This window comes from Lepidochelys olivacea (assembly GCF_965140295.1).
Source record: "Lepidochelys olivacea isolate rLepOli2 genome assembly, chromosome: 18".
NCBI classification, from domain to species: domain Eukaryota; kingdom Metazoa; phylum Chordata; order Testudines; family Cheloniidae; genus Lepidochelys; species Lepidochelys olivacea.
The window spans coordinates 17,683,485-17,707,271 of record NC_140428.1 but is presented as its reverse complement, the minus strand read 5'-3'; the positions used below and the strand labels follow the sequence as shown (position 1 = coordinate 17,707,271).

The 23,787-nt window shown below is 45.4% G+C and overlaps 1 protein-coding gene across 2 annotated transcripts in view; it reads right to left on the bottom strand.

Moving 5' to 3' along the window:
* Window positions 1-10,621: 10,621 nt before the first annotated feature.
* The window catches only part of DHRS3 (dehydrogenase/reductase 3), a 48,347-nt gene continuing 35,181 nt past the window's right edge, over window positions 10,622-23,787 (bottom strand). For both annotated transcript variants that reach the window (XM_084651576.1, XM_084651575.1), the window contains exons 2-6: window positions 17,322-17,465; window positions 15,997-16,116; window positions 14,907-15,145; window positions 13,803-13,928; window positions 10,622-12,369 (exon numbers count right to left, since the gene is read on the bottom strand). In XM_084651576.1, coding sequence (XP_084507702.1) covers window positions 12,285-12,369; window positions 13,803-13,928; window positions 14,907-15,145; window positions 15,997-16,116; window positions 17,322-17,405 — 654 coding nt within the window. In that variant the 5' untranslated portion in view covers window positions 17,406-17,465 and the 3' untranslated portion in view covers window positions 10,622-12,284. The remainder of the gene's footprint in view (window positions 12,370-13,802; window positions 13,929-14,906; window positions 15,146-15,996; window positions 16,117-17,321; window positions 17,466-23,787) is intronic.

Sequence of the window (23,787 nt, the reverse complement as noted above, 5' to 3'; positions counted from 1 at the left end):
TCATTGTTTCATTTGAAATATACAGGTTATAAAACTTAATGACCACATGACAAGGAAACTATATGAAACACTTGGAGATTTACAGAGTAACTGTTACGATCTTTAAGCAGGTAGGCTGAAAATTGCTTAACGATAGGCAACACAACCTCTGGTTTGAGAGCTGGGATTTTCTGGCAGGTTCTTATTTTGACCCTGCCGACTGGTATTCAGTTACCACAGCAGCACCAAAGTAAAACAGAAACACAGCTTGTATCTTCTTTCAAGGATTTATTTCCTTTGTCCTGTTAACATGCAGTACTGAAAGGAATTGTAAGGATTTTAAAGAAAAGAAAATACCAACGTGATGGCTTAATTTCTCACAGCAAGTGCAGCACAAATGAACAGCAAACACATACCAAGGGAAAATGCAAGACAAAAGTTCAAGACAAAAGCATCCTGAGCGCCAGAGCAAACATTTCCACAACCAAATCCTGAGTCTTTGCATTTCTGGGTCAGTTTAGCACAGCAGCTAGTCTCTCTCTCAATGCCTCTTTCCCTCTTTCCTTCCCTCCCCTGCCCCCGCACGTAGTGCTACATGTCAATGGGCTAGAAGGGACATGTAATAGGGACACGGTTTCAAAAGTCTCTTCTCTGTGTTAACGAACAAAAATAAAAAGTGTGGATCTGCTGCATTATGTGCGTTGAGTAGGCGACTGTAGTTTAGGGGACTGAACACAGGGCTGGGAGTCAAGAAAGCCAAGGTGCTGCTCCCACACTAGTCACTAAGTGACACTGGGCAAGTCTCTAAAGGGATCTGTGCCTCAGTTTCCCCATCTATAAAACGGGGACTATAACACTCGATTACGTTTGTAGAGTGTTTTCTGATCTGAGGTGGGAAAGTGCAATACAAAAGATTGTTATGATTGCTGCTTGGCCACAGAAGGCACTTCAGTTATGTACTCAGGTGCTGTGGTGGGGTGTGTGTTTGTGTGTGCAGGAACAATATAAGAAACTCAACAAAACTGAAATCTCTTCTGCAATGAGCAGCAGGGAACAGAAACACCCCCACGTGACTTAGAGGACCAGTCCCACATGATGAATATTAATTCGCGGATCACAAACACCCAAACCATTACCAATAGTCATGGTGAACAGTTCGAAAACAACTCATTTGCTGAAAAACTTTCAGTACAGAAAGTGTTTGTCAAATAAATTTTAAAAAACCTGACGTCTGTTTAAGGATAATTCATAAACAGAAAAAGGGGCTAATTTTGTAACTTGAATTGCTCACTTTCAACAGTTCCCCCAGGAGTAGTGAGGTTCTCCAGGGCAGGTTTTGTCCACCAGTTTAGGGTTAGACGCACCACGATCATCACCTTTTGCTGTGAAAAGGCTCTTTTATGTGCCCGTTTGCTCTACCCACTTTCAGGCATCATCAGCTTCTCCTTCACGAATCTCAAAATGTTTCAGGTTTGACGCCAAACTTCTGTGCTGACTGCAGCCTCGGGTAATTTATTTTCATGCCTAAATCTCTTATTACTAGGTTTAGCAAAAGAGCTGTCACATCAGGGTGTAGTCAACAAATCACGTAATATCCATGGTTATTGTGCAAGGCGTGTCCTATTGCCACATTGCCAGTGGAGTAGAGAGGGTTCGTATGTTTGACGGCTTGTACCTTTCCACTTCTTCAGTGCTGATCTACAAAGGGCCGTGGATGCTAAGCCCGCTCTCACTCCATCACTGCTACTGGCTCCATGACCTCTGGCGGCATGATTTCCCTTTAGCCAGTTTAGCTCATGGTTCTTCTGAGTAACAATCTTTCCAGGGGCAGGTCCAAGTCCTGCGGCTGGTGGAAGAGAGCAGTAGCTCCTGACCACTGGGTGGCAGAAGCAGCTCTAGCTTGTCAGGCTTTTGTGCCTGGTTCCTTGCACTGTGTGCTTTAAAGGAGCCTAAACTCAAAGATGTTTAAAGTGGGCTGCAATGTTAGCACATGATAAGGTGTGTACACAGGTGAGAGACCGCCTCTGGGGAAGGTGAGGTGAAGGATAATGTGCTTACACAGCACACTGACTCAGAGACACTCAAATTACAGCCCTTCTCAAGGAGAAAAATGGAAGGGGAAAAAATTATGTACACAGGTGTGGCGAGGAAATACCCAGGGCTTCACAAAATCATCTGGTACTGCTGTCAAACCTGCAAAGAGGGAGACCCAGCTAATATAAACTCAGCCTGGCTCCTATCGGCTTAGTCAAAGCGAGGTTCCTGTTTGGCTTCACTTATCTATAGATCAAGTCACTGCAGGAGAAATACACAGAGCGTGTGCGCTCCGGTATCAGAGAGGGATTCAGCTACAAAGTTAGTGCCATGCTGGTGTCTAGGCATAGTTGCGCAGTGCCCATGTGGAGTAGGTAGGTATTGTGTCTGGAGAGGGAAACTGAGGTACAAAAAGGGGAAGTGATCCAACACCATGCACACAGCCAGACTGTGAGTGAGACAGGAGTAGAACCTTGAGTTCAGTGCTTTAAATAGTTTCATGCCAAAGCAAAAAATAAAATTAATAGATCACATAGCTCTAAATGGCAATGTGTTTTAGAGGTTTTAATTATAGGGAAGTTTACCCTGCTTACCTGAAAGATTTCCTTTCTTCGAGTAATGTGGCCCACATATCCACCGCAGGAAGTACTTCAGTCTGCTTGCAGTTTGGGGACAGAACCAGACCTGCCAATCTCCAGCAGCAGGGGACTGCCTCGATCCCTTGACGTCCCCTCCAGTTGTGACAACTGCCACAGCCATGATAATTCCATTCTACTTCCCCAAATACAGATGATCTTAACTGCTCTTTGAAGAAAAAGCACTACAATTTCTCTGACTGCGGACCATGGGGCTAATTTTCTTTGATGAAATAAAACTGTATCTTTGGAAGTCAATTTCCATTTCTATTCTGGATGGCCTGATTGTCACCAGGTGTCCTGATCTCCGGACCTTAATATGCAAAGAAGCAAATTTTCAGATAAGCACAGATAATTTTTCCTATTTTTCATTGTCTACACTCCACAGATCCATTGCAGTGGGATTTTTCATAGCAGTGTCCCTGCAAGGTGGGAAGCTGGATCATCCTTTAAATAGGGACATACAAAATGAGGTTGGATCTTCTTTATCTTCTCCTGGACAACGAAGTAGTGGAGACAACTTCCGCCAAAAATGGCACTAGCTCAAGGTTGGATGGCCAATATGTAGAAGGTGGTGAATTTATGGACTGATGACCGCACAGGTACCTAGCAGATCTCATTACAGGAGACATGAACTCTCTGCCCAGAGATTGTCAGTGGTCTACACATTGGACTTTGATGCTTGACAGAAGGATGAATATTCTATGTTTTTACTTTGGGAATGAATGCCGTGACAGTTGAGGACTACTTGTCTGAATTAAAAGTAAAATATGGGACCTCTTCTGTCAAAGCTCCCAACATCATAAACTCGTCTGATTGGAGATCATTGTTATCAGGAAGTCTGCATAAGAGACAGCAAGTATGATGACACGTGCCATGTGGGTTCAATTGTGGCAGTGCTCTCCGGACCAGAATGATGTTTCAGGGTTGTGTTCCACCACATTGTAGGTAGTTGTCCTAAAGAAGCTTTTAATGTTGGGGTCTACACAAAACGTCATGTTCTTGAACATACCAAAAACATTGTAGTACAAAGACTTGAACTTTTGCTTGGACGCTCTCACAAACCCACATCAGAGGCATTCAAGGCTACGTGTCATTTGGTTGATGTGGCTTATAAACCATGGACTTTCCTTCAGCCAGTAGAATAAATTCTAGGTTGACTTCTTTCGAGGTTCCATGAGAGTAATAATTATTTTGTCCAAGTAGCCATTTTGAATCTGTTTGCTGTTGGAGGGATGATTGTTCTTTGCAATAGCAGTCTCCTGTGAAGTAGAGTCCTCAGATGGGCCAGGGCTAGGTTAACTGCGCCTGATAACCATAGCCTCTTTAGCCAGAAAATCATTAAAAAATCACTACCGCTTTCTCCTTCCTAGATTTTTTTGTATGGTCTTGGGGAGCAGTGAAAAAGGTAGGAAGGGATACAGCAGGGACCCTGCCCAGATTTCTGAAAATTATCTATCACCTCACATCCCAGGTCCCGAGACATGGGCTGCTGTTTCCAGATGCAAAGAGATAATCACCATATTGACTTACAATGAGTGAGGATACCTCTATGTGCAGGTTCCTCTCTGCTTAACCCATCTTCTGCCATATGAATCTTGGCGTTCATCTTATCCTTGACTCCTCATTACCAGACCAAGGAAGGAAGAGTGCTCTGAGACCTCAGTAGAGCACCGGGCTCCTGCCAGGGGATGCTGTATGCTCTCTTTTTGCGACCTCTCCATTTTCCTCAGCTAGCATTTGACATAAAGATTGCTCTTAGAAAAATCTGATTCTCTGCATTCAACAGTTGTGGGAGCAGAGAATAGGCAATGGGATCTTGACTGCTCCCAACAGATGTGCGAGGCTGGGATGTGGAGGGGATAACAGGAATTACTATGTTGGGTTTACAGGAACTCTAGTTCAGTGATGCATGTCTGTGCATGAGACCAGCATTCCCAACAGGCTGCAATAAGAATTGGAGTTTTGTGTCTGTGACACTGCTTGTTTTCCATTATGCACATCTTCATGCGCTGTTAACATGCTTCTGAGCTGAGACCCTGGTACCTTGAGACCTTGATTTATCCTCAGACCAGGCCTATGACTGTCTTCCCTGGTGCCATATGTCTGTGTTTATCATGAATCCAAGATACTCCAGTGTGTTTGTTTCAGCTCTCTCTGTGGACAGAGCCCTGAGTAACGGAACATTTCAAGAGAGAGACTTGAATTTCCTTCTTCTGTAAAGCCAATATTAATACCACCATGTTCCTGGAAGAGCCCCTGGGAGCACCAGTCAGGTCAAATGGTAATGATTGAAGTTGAAGAAAAAAAACCTACCATCCATCCATAAAGTATGAGAATTGTCCATAAAATGGGGCCATGAAGATGAGCTTCCTCTAGGAACTTGTTCATGTGTTCCAGACAGAGTGCTGCTATCTTTGTTCCTGATTATCTGAGGCTAGAAATAAGACTGAGAACAGTCCTTGATGAGGAATGGGCAATTATCATACTGATCTGAAGGAGATGAGGTATGGTCTCATTCATGTCTTGGCATTTCCATGGGCTTCTTGAATTTGGCAATGGGACAAAATTGTGTCTGTGATTCTTGCACAACTCTATAGGGTACCCCCCTCTGGATAATGTCCAGAGCTGTTGGTAGCCATTTGCTCCCAGGCTGAAAGAACCTGGAACTAACTGGGGGGGTTAAGTCTGCATAGGGCTGGTTGGGAGTCATGCAGAAAGCTCTGAGGCATCTGCGGGCAACTACTGACCTTGCCTCAGAATTCTGGATTTCTTCCAGCTACCACTTGCGAAGTGGTAATCTCTCTTGTACTTCAGGGACTTGTTATGTGATCTTTATTCTTTTCTGCAGTGTCTGGCAGGAGCCAAGATTGTAAATCTACTTTTCCAATGAGTCTCTGAATAGCCTCAGCTTTCCATAAAGTTTCCCACTGTAGCACTAAAAGAACTGGGATCACATTTGCCTGAGCATCTGGTCTCAATAACAAAGGTCCCATGTACCTGCATGAAACAAATTTGTGTCCCAATAGCTTTTTCAGGGAAAAATCTTTAGTCTATGTGGTTTTTAGCCTGAGAGGGATCATATTTGCAATACCATCCATTCATATGAGCATTGTATGTGAAAGCATGTGGAGGGTGTCCAGTAACATGTAATGCATTTATTTCTGTTGTTAGGCTATGCTGACTGAGAACTTTCAGGCCCTGGCTGCCTGAAAAGGGTCTGTACAGTGAGGAGGCCAAACTTTCAGGTAAAGTAGTTCTCCCAGTTAGAAAAATGGAGTCCCTAACTATCATGGAAGACAGCAAGGTTCATCTTTGGTGTGATGCCAGGTTGAATTTGGACTAGTGCATTGAGGCACCATACGGCCTTATAAAATGGAGACCAAGGAGGCTAGTAAAAGTAAACAGTAGGTCAAGAAGCCCCCTACTTCCTGTTTGTTCTTCCACATCACACCACAGCCATCTGCTGCAGGAAGGAGGTCGAGGTGGCTTCGAGACACAGCAACCTGCAGCTGGGAACGGTAAACTGACCACTAGGACGTGGTGGCCCACAGTGGTTGCCGGAGGTAACAGGCTGATATTTAGGGGAAGGTGACCACAACAGTGGAAGGGGGTGACAGTCAAGACTTTCCTGGTCTTTAGGTGTGGCGGGAGATCTTTTATCATATCATCCCAGGGAACACGAAGGAGGATAAATAGTCATATCTTGTCTAGGGCTGCAACGGACCACGTACGCCTAGTTTCACAGTACTGCCTAATCTGCCTGAAAGAGTCCATCATCGGTTATGTCTGTTTTTTTAAATTATATATATTATGTGATCCCTTAACTCTGATTCGGACAGCTGGCCTTCCTCCTTGGAAGAGGGATTCCTCTTGTGTGTGTGAGAGCATGTGTGCACTCAGAGAAATCAGCACTGCACTCAGTGAAGGGGAGTAGGGGAAACCAGTGATGATTTTCTTTATTTACATCTCCTTTGGCAGTTTGTCCCTGTGATCCTGCTTCCATGCTGGGGGCTCATTGGGAGCTCAGACATTGCTCCAAAGATACTGCCAAGTGGCTAGTGAGCTCCTCGCCCTCAAAAGAGACTGGACTTAGTGTCTTGTCTTCCCAACAGTTCATCTCTCAGGGAAGGACTGTGAGGTTCAAGAAAGGCTGTGCCCCAGGCTCTATCCCCTTCTATTGTATGGGGTCCACGTGGGGCAGATGGAGCTGTGTTTCCCCTGGAGGTCGCAGGCCGGGCTATGAATAGGGATTGTGTAGTGGGAGGGAGGGCTTGTTATAGAGAGGGAAGCAGCAGGAGGAGGGAGCAGGGCCCAAAGGCCCCTTACTGAACTGTCTGGTGTTGACAGCATCTGGGCCGTGTCCAGACAGGAGAGACAGATCTTTCCTTGTGCCTTTCTCGGCCTGCCTCACTCCCTGAAGCCTGCAGAGGCGCCAGTCAAAGGGGAAGTGAAGCTCGGGTTGCCATTTGTCCAGGTTTTCCTAGGATTGGAATAGCTCTCCCAGACAAAACGGTTCAGATGTCCCGGGTTTTTGAATCTCGGAGGTGACAACCCTATGTGACGCTGAGGGGACAATCCCCCCAAAAGGCACAAGCAGCCCTGGGACACAGCTGGGAGTTAGATGGACACATTATAGAGCTGAATTATTAGTCAGGAATTTGATAAAGCGGAGAGAGCTTCGCTGTAGCACGGAGGGCCTGGGGAACAACTCAACAGTGGGGAGGCAGCTAAAACTGGAGGGAACTTCAGGGGGGAAAGGCGTTTCCTGCTGCCAGTGACTTATAGTGCTGGCTCTAATCCCAGCTGCAAGGAGGTTGAAATACCCAGACCTGTGGATCTTCACACGATGGAGAACGTGGTTGTAAAGAGATCACTTTTGACACGGCTGTTTGCTTGGTGACACTGGCAGCCGAAAATACAAGAGTTTACCCTCGTTGGCATCTTGCCAGACGCCAAAAGTTTATGACAGCCTCAGCCAAAGAACGACAATATTTATCACCTTGAATCAGTTTATTAAAACCAGTGCTGGCATGCAAGGAAACCAAAAAATACAAAGTGCCTGATGCAAGGCTGCTCTGTTATCCTTTTTTCAGGCAGAAAAGCAGCTTGATTTCAATGAAAGAAAAATAACATTGGGCCAAATTCCCACAGGTGTGTCCCCACTAAAGACAAAGCACCCACTTAGGTGGAGTCTGAATTTGGCCTGTTGCTTTTTGAGATTTGGCAAGTGTTGGACGATCTGTTAGTACCTGAACGTGGGGGTGGTGGGAGCAGTCTGAAAGGCTTGTAAACCTAGATCGAATCACTCCCACCTACATGGATGAACACATTACAGAAAAGTATACAAGCTTTTCTTTGCAAATGCTGCAGTCACTTGCCCAGGCATGCGCTACAGTCCCAGGAGGCCTATGCGGATAGTTTCCACCAATGCTTAACTTGAAGAAAGAAATGGGGGTGCAGGACTTCACTGCATCGAGGGGAGCTCACTCTCTTCTCTGGATTCTTCTAAACCGACTCATCATAAAGGATACAGCTGAAGAGGGCAATTTTTTTTTGCTTCTAAGTGCACCAGGTTGCACTTAGTGGCATGGCTTTTCATTTTGGGGAGGGATCGCTCAGTGGTTTGAGCACTGGCCTGCTAAACCCAGGGTTGTGAGTTCAGTCCTTGAGGGGGCCATTTGGGGCACAAATTGGGGGATTGATCCTGCTTTGAGCAGGCGGTTGGACTAGACCTCCTGAGGTCCTTTCCAACCCTGATATTCTATGATTAAAAAATGTGAAGTGGGGAGGATCAGTGGCCTCACTTGCAAGGGAGTACTCCCATCCCCCATCCGCCCCCTCTGCAAATTACCACGTGCAAATACCAGCCTCTGACAACACACAGCACTGCCATATGCCCCCACTTAAACCCCAGGCACCCTGCAGGCTTTACGTCAGGACAGAACAAGTCCTAAAGTTTTCCTAGCATCTAGTTCTAAGAGGGGCAGCAACAGCCTCCTGCACAGGAAGAAGAAAATGCACTGTGGGTACTTTTCTATTGGGTCACACATTGGAATAAGTCGAGAAAACCTGAAAAGTTCTGCTAATTTCACAGGAGACCTCGACGGCCTGTTCCTGCAGCCTCATCTTGACTCCTTCTCCGACAGGCTAATAAATATATACCTCTGTCTTAGATTTATTCCAGACCCTCTGTTTGACATCTGGCTACAAGATGGTGGCACTGAAATGTGCAATAATGATATAGGGATTAAAAAAAGGGTGGAGAGAGCAGGGAAAACCAAAATTAAAATAAGTGGAAGGGCGGAAATTCTTTTGAGAAAGCCTTAAGGCTTCTACAAAGCATGCCTGCATGAGCCGTGCCTCCAGCTTACCCGCCTTACGTCTGAGGGGACAGAAGACCTCAACCAGCATTCCAGAGGAGGCGCTCCGTGAAACAAAGTCTTCAGAATGTATCCAGCCACGCAAGACACTAGTTCATAAAGGCGCAAAACATTCCTTCTCTTCGCACCAGAGGGAGGGATCTTGTCCAACTCGAATTCTAAAGAGAAGCGCCAATGTTTTCCTTGTTATTTTCTGTTTGCTGCATACCTCTCCCCCACTGTGACTGCTATTTGACCTGCTGTCCGCTCAGAGACCCTGAGGGGTGGGGAGAGCTAAGGGGGTGTGTGCGGGGAGGGGAAGGGTGAGTCTCGGGTGGCATTTGACTCGTTCATATTCATTAGAAAGAAACAGACAGTACTCAGTGTACAGAGGAGCAGGGATGGGGGGTTTGGTATATTCTGTGGGAATGCCTCTTTACCGCCTCTTTGAATTGGCATGTCACTAATTAATGGAACCTCAAACCAAAGTTTTAATTTAAGGGTCCCCAGCAGGGAAGCCCTCTTCCACCAATTCTGTTTGTTCTTACAGCTGCAAGGCTGGCATGCCTGATCATGGATAATGAGAAAATATACAGGATTAGATGGGGAGAGGAGGGCAGCATTCCCCCTCACCCCAAATGGATCTCAATACAGTTGGTACCTTTGTATTCCTGGCAGATCCCTGGAAGGGCTCTCTCGTGAACTAACTAGAGCTCTTGCCAAATTCTCCTGCTTCTCAGAAAATAAATAAACCTCCAAGAGCCCACTGGGGGAACACTGGGGGTGCAGAATCACAGAGACTAAATGCACCTTTGCAATCTCTCCACAGAGCTGCAGATATCTAGGGAATCAATACAAAACCCCACTGTAGGATGCCTTTTCAAAGCAGATGCCATAATTAAGCTTTGTGATCCTGACCTCAGGGGGAAAGCACAGTTAATCTCCAATAGCTAGGGAAGTTGGACGCCATCATGGCAATAATGATCCCTCAGACCCTGATCCTGCAACGGGACCTACTGACTTCTCTGGGACCCTATGTAGGCAAAAAAGTCTGCATGGATCGATTTCTTTGCAGGATCGGCCTCTCAAGCCCGATCAACACTAAATTTAAAGTTAAGTCCACCCCACTGAGCAGTGTAGTTAAGCCAGCGTAACCCCCGGTGTAGACAGCGCTAGCTCGATGGAAGAATTCTAGCTACTGCCTCTTGGGGAGGTGGATTAGCTATACCAACAGGAGAACCCTTCCTGTCAGCGTAGGCAGTGTCTACACAGAAGCGCTACAGTGGTGCAAGCTGTGCCACTAACATTTCAAATGTAGACAAGGCCTTATGTCCGTGGGGCTTCCCGCAGCTCCGAATGGCCGGGAACATCAGCAAAATGTCTCATGGCCCGCATGAGGCCCATGGGCTGCCCACCACTGCCTTAGGTTGTGGAGCTCGCAAAATCCATTCATTGATGAATCTATATGGATATACACCAGCCAGGGATCAGACTGTCAGATTTTAAAAGCATCACCAAATCTAGCTCTTTGCTCTCCATTCTACACAATAGAACAAAGAGAGTATCCAAATGCACAGATCCACTTCCAGCTTTTCCAACGAAACACAGATCTCCTCTAGAAACAGATGTTTTATTATGTGGATTCTTCCTCTCGTCTTTACATTTTTTGCAAGTAACCTCTCCAACTGTAAGCAAACAACATTTTGCTCCCACCATTTGAGGACTGCAAAGCACTTGACAAACATTAAGGAACCGAGTCTCACAACAATCTTTGCTGAAGCACAATGAGAGAAGTGACTTGTCCCGGGGGTCACACACGCAGTCTGAGGCAGAGCTGCAAACAGAAGGCAGGAATCCTACCTCACGCTCCAGTGCTTTAGCCACAAGACTGTCCTTAAAGCACTTTTCTTGAGGTGCTCGCCGATCACACCTGCGGCCAAGCTATGCTGCAGTTATGATTAATACCTCTCTCGGTTGTGTTCTCTTATGTTTAGGACATGGTAGTATGCCCAGTGCTGCACGATGGATCGGTCATGGGGATGTGTAGCTGTACTTTACTGGGTTGTTAAAGAAACTGTATTGTACAAAAAAATAACAAGAACAATAAAAATGAATGTCTCGTTGGGAATTCTACCTCACTGCTTCCTCCCCTTTTTGGCTCATTTAGGGCTTGATCCAACTCTCACATAAGTCATTGGAAAGATCCCCATTGATTTCAATGGGGGTTACATCGGGCCTTTGCTCATTGCGCTTCCCACCTTCACATTTCATGTCCATGCATCACATCCTTCTACTTTTTGGAACATATTCCATTTCCTTCTCTGTGCGGGTTGATCAATGGGATTTCTCGGTGTAAGGACTGCTTGCATGAATAAGGGTGTGCCGAGGAAGGCCCTAAGGTTAATTTGTTCCCAAGCCAACACTGACTAAATGAGTGGAAATCTAGGGATTATTGCTAAAAGGAAATTATATTTCACCACAAATGAACAAAAATATTCAGAAGGACAATTACTTTCTGTATATGATTTCAGCAGTAGGCGGGACCTTCCACTATTCAGATTGTCCATCTCATGAAATATGTCTAGTCACTCCTCTTTCTGAGCTTGCCACTTCAGCCTTTGGACAGGCAACAATAAAGACTTGCTATGGCTAGCGCTGTCCTTCCACACTCAGGCTTCTTGAGTGGCCCCTGAGCGGACCAGCTATTTGCTCCTGTCCAGAGATGCAGAAGGAATGAGCGGAACAATCTGCTTCAATGGCTGTAAAGTACAGCCACCCAATGCAGTGAGCGGGGAAAAAAAGTGGGGTCCCAATAAACAACCTTAGCTAGTAACCCTGCAAAGCCATTTTTAAAATTCTCATTCAAAAAGCTGATCTGATATCAACACTAGTTGCTCTTCCTGTTTCTGTGAGCAGAGTGGGGAGGGATGTGCTGCACCCTGGTTGGAGCAGCCTAAGGGTACAATTAAAACGACAATTAAATCATAAAACTATGAGCGGATGTAAGAATCAGACTCTAAAGAACTAAACATTGTACAAACATCTCAACGTTTTTGTTGTTCTTCCCAAAAGTCCAGTCTAGCCATGCGGTCCTGTGCAAAGGTCGTGTTGCTATGGATATGCCCTGCAAGAAATTTGTTGCCTGACAGCAGCACAAGTCACACGAGCAAGGCAGGCTAAAAGCCAAGACCGTTGATTCACAATCTTGTCAGGATTTTGCTGCTTGTGTTGGCTTCATTTTAGAATGAACCATGACCTCTAAGTATGACCAGGTCTATGTTCGCCCTTTAAACGTGTTCATACAGGTGTAGCTTCCAGAAAACTTGTGGATTTCTTCAAGTGCTGACCGAGGGAGAATGCTGCAGAGAAAGAAAATAAACACACTTTTTAATCTGTTCAAATGAGAAGACGCACACACACACACACACACATAATGTGGCATGAGGCAGTCATCTTTCCATCAGAAATACCAAGGGTCCAGTCTTGCAAGCTGCGTGTTTCCAACAACTTCGGTGGGATCTGAAGTTGATCTGAACCTGGAATGACTGGCCCTAAGGGAGAAAGTGCTATAGAGTCTCTTCCTACTAAGAGAGAGCTTACTAAACAGGCCCTGGTAGAACAACGTAACCTGTAAGAAGGCATCATTCCCAGCCTCTGTTTCCCAGAAGCTGGGAATGGGCAACAGGGGATGGATCACTTGATGATGACCTGTTCTGTTCATTCCCTCTGGGGCACCTGGCATTGGCCACTGTCAGAAAACAGGACACTGGGTTAGATGGACCCTGGTCTGACCCAGTACGGCCGTTCTTATCTACATCTCTTAAATTGCAAGATTCTGTTCAATGTTATAAATCTTGAGAATTTATGTTGAGAATTGAAGTGCTTTTTTCCTGTTGTCTTTTGTGCTGACAAGCTAAATGAATAATTCATAACAAATAATATATTTGACAGGTGCCCATTCTTCTTCTGGTTGTAAAGTGTCCACGAATGGAGCAAGGTTTTCTCAGATTTATTTGGTATTCAAAGGTATTTAACATATGTTGAGAATTTTGTTCACTTTTGGTTTCCTATCTGAAATCTGGGATGTGTCATTTAGTTGCGATTGGTGACATAAGTCACATGGCAATGTTTCAGTTCTGTGATTGGATGAGCTCTATTTTTAGATGGTTTCTGGTCTCAATGCTCACAGAAAATAAATTTAAAATGTGCTGTCCTCAATTATTTCAGTGAGCGAGACTAGGGTTCATTTTCTGCACACAGTTTCAAGTTCCCTTAAAAAATTGATCACATAAAAATAATTAATTTTGGTTTACATTTTTATGTTCTCATAGCTTTACAGAAAGAGTGGTCTCCAAATAGAAATGAGAAGGTGTATATTTTATACATTTTGTACAGTTGCTGGAATCTGGAGAGGGGGTTACTAAATAAAAAAATCAAATAGATAAATGGGTTAATAAGTAAGAAATTTCCTGGAAACAGATTGTCAGTACAGATCTCAGGGATCTGTGAGTTTTGAGGGCTGGATCTGCTTCCTCATTGGGGGGGTGGGGGCACATACGCAGATGTAACAAACTTAAGACAACTCTACAAATGGAACCGTGCAAAGTTTTCTCCCCATCCTTGATGCCCTCTGGCTTCTGTGGGAGGGGACAATCTGGTCCTAGGTAATTACTGTATCGTGCAACTGTCAAATGAGATTTGGCTTAGCAGACAGAAATCGGGGTTGCCTCCCATCTCTGCCCAAAGGGTAAAATGAGTGGGTCAGGCAGCCACAGAGAAGTGAAATATTTACCTTTTCAAGATGACAAGTACATGCATTGTCCACGGAAGGAGGAGGAAGGCTTGGTTCAGCTGAACAGCTTTTACTGTTCTCCTGGCCACAGTCTCTGGCTTCAGTGGGGGGAAAAGATTGGGGAACCTGAGTGAAGAAATTAAGAAGTAAACTCATTACCTAATTAGGGTGCAGTACAATCCCAGTCCTTGGGCTCTCTGAGCTGCTGCCAGCATTCAACCACCCCACAAAACTGTCAGGGAGGAGCAGAGAGAGGATGAGACCCTGGTCCTATCACTCACTACCCAAACCAGTAAAGCTGGGCTGGCACCAAGGCCGAGGGGAGCATATGCTGCATCTTATAAGAGGGCATAACAGGGGCCGCTCCCTCCTCTTCCTCTCTCCTGCCTTTTTCTTGGATTAAATTACTGGCAGGCGAAAGACAAAAACCAGATGCTCCCATGCCTCTTAATACCAGGAACATGGATTTCCAGCTCCCAACGGCGACGTCACATTGCACCATTCACCACGGCGGAGGGTGCACGAACTGTGTTAGCAATTCATATCAAGAGATACGGGTCCACCACTGGTAAAGGGTTAATTTTGGCTAGTCATTAGCCCCTTGAAAACCGTTAACTTTCGTAGGAGCAGGCTAGGGTCCAGTGCCCTTCTCACCGCTGTCAGTGAAACTTTTCGCCATTCATTCCAGTGGGGGAGGATTGAGCCCCTCAACAGGAATAAAGAAGGAACTAGGAACTTGTCGTGTGGATTCCCAACTTGTAGGACTGTTCGCCCCTTTGAACAACCTCAGACATCAGTTTGATTCCTCTGCTCTGATGTCCACAGCTGGCTCCCAGTGCAAAAGTCACTTCTAATTTTCTCTCTAGAAACAATTGCCTGGAAGACACCCTCCCATAGGAAGGGCAAATTGAACTGCACACGTTAGGAGTGTACCAGCAAATCAGAAGAACCAGCCTGATGGCTTCAGGAGGCCTAGACTGACCCCTCTGCTCACAGGCAGCCAGATCAGATATCAAATTCTCTTTAAAAAACCCCAAGCATTAACGAACATGTTCAGCTGATTAATTTCAGTGAGATGATTTACACCATCTCCCCTGGACTGACCTTATTCTCATGCCCTGAAACATCTCTGTGCTGGTGTGGAATGGCAGGACTGTTGTAGCATTCACTCCAGGACAGTCCAGCAATCCCAAGGTCAGGCTTTCCATAAAGGCAAAGGAAGAGGCTTTGGAGGTGCAGTAGTCAATGGCACCAGGGATGGCTGACAAGGCCAAGACAGAGTTCAAGCAAACAATGTGCCCATTCTGCAGCTCCAGCATGCGTGGCAGGAAGGCCTTGGTGGTCTGTAAAGGAACGGAGAGAGAAACTAAAAAAAGAACTTCACAAAGGAGAGACACAACAGGAATTATAGCCACTAAGAAAACAAGCCTAGTGATGCAGGGCCCAATTGTGCTTTCCGTTGTTCAGGGGTATGCGGAGTAATTACATTCAAACTCCATGCTTCAGGCCCCGCTTCATACTGAAGGGAGCCTCGCTGCTCTGTGAGTGGTTCCAAAAAGCCTCAGTTAACCTGATTCCCATGAACAAAACCAAACCTGTGCTATCACAACCCTAAGCCGTGCACAAAATAAAAGGCAATAAAGATCATGCCCTGTTCTGCTCAGATGCACATTATTTAGGGTAAAGACTTCAACATGGAGAGGAACAACACAAGTACATTAGTTTTTAACGGATCTAATTAGAAACTGAATGAGTTTAATGCAAGCTCTCTTCCTTGAACAACGCAGCCATGCATCTGGTCATGTTTTGCTCATGTTCCAGATGTGCATCAAACAGAGAAACTCTCTTTTGTGCGCCTGGGATTTCTCAAAGGAAATCAGAGTTTTTCTTGTAAGTCACAGGGTGAGTTTAAAAGAGCATCAGAGGCATTATAATTACTGGAAGCCTTTAATATGGTATTTTAGCAGAAGTAACTGAAATCAATTTGAGGGAATCTGTCAAACTCAATTTTTTCCTCAGACTTCTCTCCTCTGGCCTTTGCCTTTCACATTGTTTTTCCTGGCTCGTTTTCATGTCAGGCTGATCTTACCAAGCATCGTTTGGAAAAGTATAGCAGCAGCCAAGTGTTTACTGGCTGTAATTTGTCACTCTCATTTCCAAGTCTGAATACGCTGGATACAGGAGCTTATCTTACCCAGAACTGTCCCAGGGTATTTATGTGTTGTGATTTGAGTAGAGCGTCGTCATCGCTGTCCATCAAGCTCTTACCATGAACGACAGCAGCATTGTTCACTAGGATGGTGATATCACCCACCTGCAAAAAGAAAAAGGGGGCAGCTGATTGGTTACAGTGGACATCTCTTTTCACAAATACAGCAGTCACTTTGGTCCTTTTACTGAAGTGTGAATCCATGGCCTCTTCTGAGTTCCTGCCACACGGGGCTTTGTAATCTTTCTGGTGACTACAACGTACCCCAGGTAGCTTAAAGTAGCTGAAGCACAGGTACTTAACATTTGCACAAATGACTTCTCCATGGTTCTTTTTTCCAGGCAGTTTCGTAGCATGTTGTTTGGCTACTAATGAACTTCTACACCGTTTTGAAACAAAGACAAAGTGGTGTAAAACATTTGTCCCTACAAAGAGACACTCAAAAGGAGAAAGGCAGCTGGAAAGACGGCCAGGAGCATGAGAAGGACTAGCGATAGATCTATAGTTAAAAGAAGTTCCCCCCAAATCAACAGCCAGTTGCCTTTGTTGGGCTATTATTAGGATTCTCTTATATATTATTATAACTTGCATTTTATAATTCAGTTTCAGTCCTATAATATCTCCTAGATCAGGGGTTCTCAAACTGGGGGCTGTGACCCCCTCAGGGGCTTGCGACGTTATTACATAGGGGGGTCACGAGCTGTCAGCCTCCAATCCAAACCCCTCTTCGCTTCCAGCATTTATAATAGTGTTAAATGTAAAAAAAGGTTTTTTTTAATTTATAAGGGGGGGTCACACTCAGAGGCTTGCTATGTGAAAGGGGTCACCAACACTAAAGTTTGAGAACCACTGACCTAGATATTTCAAGAGAAGAGAGGCTGGCTCCGTGGTGGGATATTTGCTCTTTCACAGCTCCTTCCACACTCAGCTTCTTGATACAGTGTCAGGATCCAGCGTAAGACCTACCAGGACTTATTCCCTGCTGTCTTTACACTTTGTGCAAGTATTTCCTCTGTACAAAATTGGTGTCAAATGGACACCTGGTGTGAGTGGATAGAGAATTCTGATTTGGTAGCACTTCGTAACTTCTTTGCCCAGATATAAATGTCAAAGCAAGGTCAGAAGGCATTGGAGAATCAGGCCCTTTATTCCCTACTATCAAAGCAAGAAACGGACAGGGCCAGGCCTTTGCCAGATGCAGAATGTATAGCTGCCCTTCTTCCTAAGCCGCCAGAGAACATTTCCCACTTGCCATTGGTTAGGGGATTTTCTAAGCTCTGCCCATCACTGGATCCACCACACAGACCAACCTTTTCCCGGACAGCTTTGGCTTGCCGATAGACTTCCTCTCGGTTTCCCACATCGCAAATGAAGTAATGGCACTCTGTTCCCATCCTTCTAATCTCCTCTGTGGTTTCCTTAAGGCACTTCTCGGTTCGACCCCACAGGATGATCTGCAGCGAGAAACATTTGCTCAAGTAAAAATTGTTCCTGTTTTGAATCTACTGTAATTAAAATCTGTTTCTAACTTGAACAATTCGACACGGCTCATTTAATTGCATTTGCAGTGCCAGTCCTGTCACATTGTTTCATTTAGGGCTCCACTGATTTTTAAACAAAAATATTTATGTAACACATGGGTCTAGGGAACTACGGTGGTGGTGGTCATGCTGGTGGCCAGCGTTAAGTGACTCCATCGTGATGGTGACTGACGCACAATGTCCAGGTGAAGGCTTTTTATTTGCAAGCTGTGTAACAGTCGGCGCAGAAAATCGGAGCTCTGGGCCAAATGATTGGCCAGTGGCATAAGGTGATCATTAAATATGCCAGGCACATGGGCAATTAAAACAAACAAGCCATCAACACACACACAGTTTCTCTGATATAATCCTAATGTTGTCATGCAGACATGGGGTGGAACTCAGGGAAGTGGGTTAGGTTTAACCCTAAAAACATTGCCCCATATATACATACTGCATATTATTGCTGGTCATACATTGACAACTAAATTTTGTTAGCGCTTCTGCTCCCTGGTAAGGTAAAATACAGTCTAGCCGACACATGGAAAGTAACAGTTTAGAATGCTGACAATTTATAAGCTATTATTCCACGTCAATGGTTTTCAGACTGGGGTACGTCCGTAAGCTCTCATCAGGAGCTACGCGAGAAAAATTCAGTAATGGCGGACAAAGCATTTTATTTTGTCAGACTTGGCAACCTAGTCATAGGTCTATTATGACGCTATCTCAGATGGGGGTATGCAGGAGACTACAACATTTGGAAAGACGTTCCCAGCCTAAAAAGTTTGGAAACCACTCTTCTAGGTGAATTCCCAATTCAAGAGAATGGAGGAGGAGGAGAAGCCAATACTATACCAAAGAGGAGGAAATTAAGCAAGAAGCTCATTATAAAACAATGTGGTGGTTTTCAGTTAAACCCACAAGAGCAAGGAGACTCACCATTTAGTGAGTTCAACAGGCTTTTTGTCGAAGGAAGGCCACAGACTCAAGCCCTATGATTCCTAAACCAACTTTGTCTCAGACTTGCTGTCCTGGGGACATTGCAGCTCCTATGCCATATGCTCAATATAATGGGTCAGCATCTGCAATGGGGCTGTGAGAACTCTAAACACACATTGACAAGGACATTTTAAATCAGAAACCTCAATTGTTACCTTTATTTATTTTGCAATTAATACATGCAAGCTCTCATTCAGCATTTATTTAACAAGCTGACAGCAACATTCTAGTTCCCATGCCTATGTCTTCCGGGACCAATTGCAGCAGCCCGCGGGGTCCCCTGAAGTGCGGGGCCCAGAGCGGTCGCCCTGATTCACCCTACCCAAGGGATGGTTCTGTCCATATCACTGCGAGCCATCGGAAACGTGTCATTTTACAAAAGTGAAATTACAGGACAGCGTGTATTCCTACAGACTTTAATGGCACTGACCTCCCCATGAGCTGGTAGGCAAAGCAGGAAAAAGAAAAGAAAATCTGTAGGTTGCTTATGCTCACAAGGCAGTTTTCACCACACAGAAATCCCCACAGAAGAGAACATTCTTAATGCAAATTACTATTCAGGATTAAGGGATCAACACGGCTAACGCAACATGGCATAACCAGTATTAAACCATAGAAGAGAGAAGAAATTCTCAGAGCCAAATGCTCCTCCTAAGTGGGTTATTCTGCATAAGAGATTAGAAAATTGGGCTCATAACAGGAAAGGCTTTTAGCCTTAATGATGGTGTCATTTCTGAGCAATTTGCTAATGCTGGTAGAAAATCTTCTGAAATACAGATCTTACGTGACTCTGTGACTCAAGCTTTCAGCCACTGCACTCCCTTTGATGATTAGTGTGAACTGATTGGTATTTTTTTTAACTGATTGTTGTTTTTTTTAAAAGGGTTAAAGAAGTAATACATTGCATCTTTAGGATTTTAGCTCTCTTTGACTTTTGGGTGACCAAGTGCTGAAAGACAAAAAGGTCCAGAGACTGAATTACATAACTGCCCGTAACGCAACCCCTAGAGTCAACTGGATGACAGCACAAGACGACAGAGCATTCAGCATTCCCTGCCCACAATAAAGCACTTGAAGAAAGTTTCCTCGCTGGACAAGATGAGCCACTTCATTATCAGCACAGGGCCTGATTCTCATTTACACTGCTCCTGCAGTACAAAGGACACTTGAAGTACAGCCGAACATGGATAAAAATTGACTGTACCTGGGTTCCAGCCAACTTCCTTAATGGGTTAAATTTAAAACGAATGCTGTTCTTTAAACCCCTGTGATCTTTATGTATCTTTATTTAGACACACACCCAGAAATACATACAGATATAGAGATGTAAGGAGCTTCTGAAGGGACCACTGTGTCTTTGGAGGTTTGTTGACTGTGTTCCATTTGGCTTCACAATCAAACAAGGTGCCTGAACTGCCTTTGAACCAGCTCTGAATCTGCCTGTCCCTCTTTTTCACACCCATTTGTTCCAAAGGCGTAACCAGAAGATACAAAAATTCAAATCTCTCTAGTTAACCCTTTTGCAAAGCTGCTGTAAGAAACATACTACATACGGTCTTGCTGTGATATGCAATGATAAAGCTAAGTGGGCAGACACTCACATTTCACTGGGGTTGTATGAGGACAACACTCGGGAGGAAAGAAAAGAAGCAGAACTTCAGTACTATGCATGGGGGATAGGATGCAGAGAGCTTTTAGAGCAGGCGAGATTGAGCCAGAGCCATTTTGCTGGAAACCTTGGCTCACAGAGGAGGTTGCGGGCAAGGAGAAATAGGTCTTCAACTTTAAAATGCTTCAAGAAAAGATCCACTACGGCCAAAAGTCTGAATAAATAAATGGCAGAATGTAGAATGCTCTCCTAGCCAACCCAACAGCCCCCCTGCTTAAAAGCCACCCTTTTAAAAGGTAGCCTTGACAAGCCAGTGCTTGCAGGTCTCTATGCTTCACCCTGTCCCAATGATCCCCACCACCCCCACCAAGCTTGCAAAACTGAAGTTAGCCTGTGTTCAGTGTCATCTTGTTTTCATAGCTTGGTTGGGAGCCACTTCCAATTTCTGCTCTGTAGACTCGAAGAGAAAGACAGAATGTGTGAAATTTCACAAGATTTTAATTTACTGTTGAAGAAGTATTTTTAAAAGGGTGGAGGAGGAGGAACAGTGTGACCACAGAGGGAGTTATGAAATACAAAAGGGATAATATAAAATTCTCTGGGCCTCTCTCACTTATGTATAAAGAGGGAAACAAAATACAACACTGATGGCTGCTTATGAAGGCATCAGGCAAAAATCTATGGAATTATGCATTTACATTCATGGGGAGTTTAGCCTGTTGTTTGCAAGGGGACTACCAGGTTCATGCCCATCAATGCAACTGGTGAAAACGTAAATCAACAAGCTGAAGAGGCGGAGAGAGAGAGAGAGTGAGCCAGACGGGGGAACCAGACAAGGCAAGAAAATGACCTATCCTCCCCAGCTGTCTGGGCTATCACACGACCGATAGATAACAGGAAACAGATTTCTCTCTCCATTTCCACTCTGCTTGTCAGCATTGCCATCTGTATGAGTCAAACGGGGACAAACTTACACATAATGATGTCAGGAAATACATTGTGAAGAACTGTACGAGCAGGGGACGAGTGTGCCATCGCATTATGGTGCAAGCGTGGGACATGGTAACATTTTGTAAGCCAATAATGGCTATTTTGGGACCTTGACTAACCTGTGGGCTAGCCTTGCAAAATGACTCCATCAAAATGTGGGCTGTTTTGGGTGGGGTGCGGTACCCTGGCCACAGCTCCAGCTCTTCTTCCTTTAGTTTTCCCAGCCCATGGCACTGCCCAGACTCAGAGTGTGTTAGCCTTTGTGGAGGAGAAAAGTAATGGCTACAAGACCAACCTTCCTACTGCCATTTTTGCTGGTTTTAGTGATGGGCAAAACTCAAAATGCTTCACTTCTATGTCTAGTCAAAACGTCTTTGGTCTAGAAACCAGGCTGAATACTCTCACAAGACCAGGCTCCCGTGTGAGGCTTTCGGTCTCTGTCTGACGTTTGGCCAGAAGGCTGAGTTGGCACATCCCTATTTGTCTTGCGTCTCTGCCTCTTTAGAGCTCAAATCCTGACAGGGTTTTGGACAGGGGCTGAGAAGGGACAGAAACCTTTTCCCGAGCCAAAGCACCAGTAGACTTTCAATCACTGTTGCAATCTGAGCCCTATAGTACTATCCATTGCTCCGGAACTCCATCACCACCGTGGGTTTTGGCCAGTAGATGCCTGTAGTCATTACTTCTTTTTCCTCCTCTCCTATGGTGCAATAGTTTCAGTCCCGTTTTTGACTTTTTCCTGGCGGCTTCTCCATTGTCCTTTCCCAACTAGTGTTTGCACCACCCTGCTCATAGGTGCCGGACTCTTCTGAATTCAAGCCGCCTTAACGCATTTGCAGCTTGACATTTTCTGTTGGCCACCCTGGTGAGGTTGCATCAGATCATACCACGACTAGCCACAGAGGGATTCAGAGTCACCGGTGGTCTTTGGTGCCCCAACTATTTTCCAAATAAGCCCTTTCCAGGGCTCTCACGGTCAGTGTCAGAACCCCTGCCTGTGTTTTGCAGATGTTGGCTCTTGCTGGTCTGTAGATGAGCAAACATGGTGCTCTGTGCACTGCTGTCACTCCTTCAGACGTGGCACTCTAAGCAACTGTCATCGTACCTTATGCTTAAAGTTAGCCTTAAGAGAGCTCAGTCAGCTTTATCTTATTGCAAAGAGCACATATGTAGCTTATTAACACCCTAATCTTGAAACGTGTCTGGATCTGGAGTTCAGGGAATGGCCCATTCTAAAGATAGGAGGCATTTGCAAAAGGCAGAGGGGGGATTTGGACTATGAATGCTCCAAAGTTCTGAGGTTTTTTGGATCTGGGATTCCAGTTTGGACACCAGTATTAAAATTTAAGCCTTTCGTCCCAAACTTCTTACAAAGTTCGCAGCTAAATGCTAGAAAGAGGAATCCTCACGGTGCTAGGAATTTCTGCTTTACAAAGAGAGATGCAGTGGTGAAGGAGACAGAGAGACACTGTTCCTTATTACATGGCATGTCAGGATGTTGCATAGCCATCCATTCATGGGTTTGGAGGGAAGGGAAGGAAAATTTAATCTCTGTCATGAAGAAGTTATTGGACAGATTGTTTCCCACCCTGGAAAGAATCCAGCCACCGTGTCTTCTCTCCCCCACCCACTCCTGCCCCCCGCTCCCTACGGCACAAGACACGCTCTCCTTTCAAAAAGTTACTGACCAGAAAATTGTTGAGGGCAGCGGCCCAGTGAGGCGGTTAATCCCCGCTGCGGCAGGGCTGCTCACAGAGGCTTCCTGCCCTGTGGTTACCTCTGGGTGACCCCAGTGGTTGGCAGTCAGGTGGAACGTGAAAGCAATCGCTTAGGCTACCAGCTGATGGTGGTGGAGGGATTCTTCCTGCTAGTGGACACAAGAAATATCGGGAGATTTATGATGGCACAGGAACTTTAAAAGTAGCTAGTGACTGCGACCTCTCGGATCGCTGCAGATTTCCCCAGGATGGATTCTCACGTTTGGTTTGCAAAACAAGCCCTATCACTTTATCTTCCCCTCTCTGGCAAATCACCGAGCTCCTTAGCTGGCCTTAGGAGAATCATTCGAGCCAGAGCCGCAGGCTCAGACGACAGTGTTGGACTCTTAGGAATCTTTAACTCTGAACTTTAGGGTGCTAACGAGACATGCCCCCGGGATGCAAGCAGGCTCTAGCTGCTGTTATCCTAAGGCAAGAATGTCCCATCGAGGGCTCTGCTGGCTATTTGCCAGGCGCTTAATGCCCCCCTCCCGCCCCATAGGCTTAAATCCTAACTTTCCCCCATCAAACAAGCCAATGGGAGTTATACTGTTGGCTTCCATAGCATGAGGGATTTGTATAAACTGGTGCAGATATCAGCTGCCCCTTTCTGAACACAGATAGGAGGCCCACGGAGGCCCCAGCATGACCTGCTCCAAGCAGGTTTTGATTGCATCTCTGTATCAAAGAGAAAGGCAGCTGGAGATTGCTGTTACACACTGCAGAACAATGTGAGCTATATTTGGTCCATCAGGAGTGGGGAGGACCCTTTGGCCAGTGATGTCATAAAGGTGTCCTATGGCTTATTCACAGCTTTCAGGTGTCCTCCAGGGAGAGGTCACATAGCCAAAAGCAGAGCAAGAACAGCACGAGATTTTACAGGAGTGAAGAAGAGGGCCTG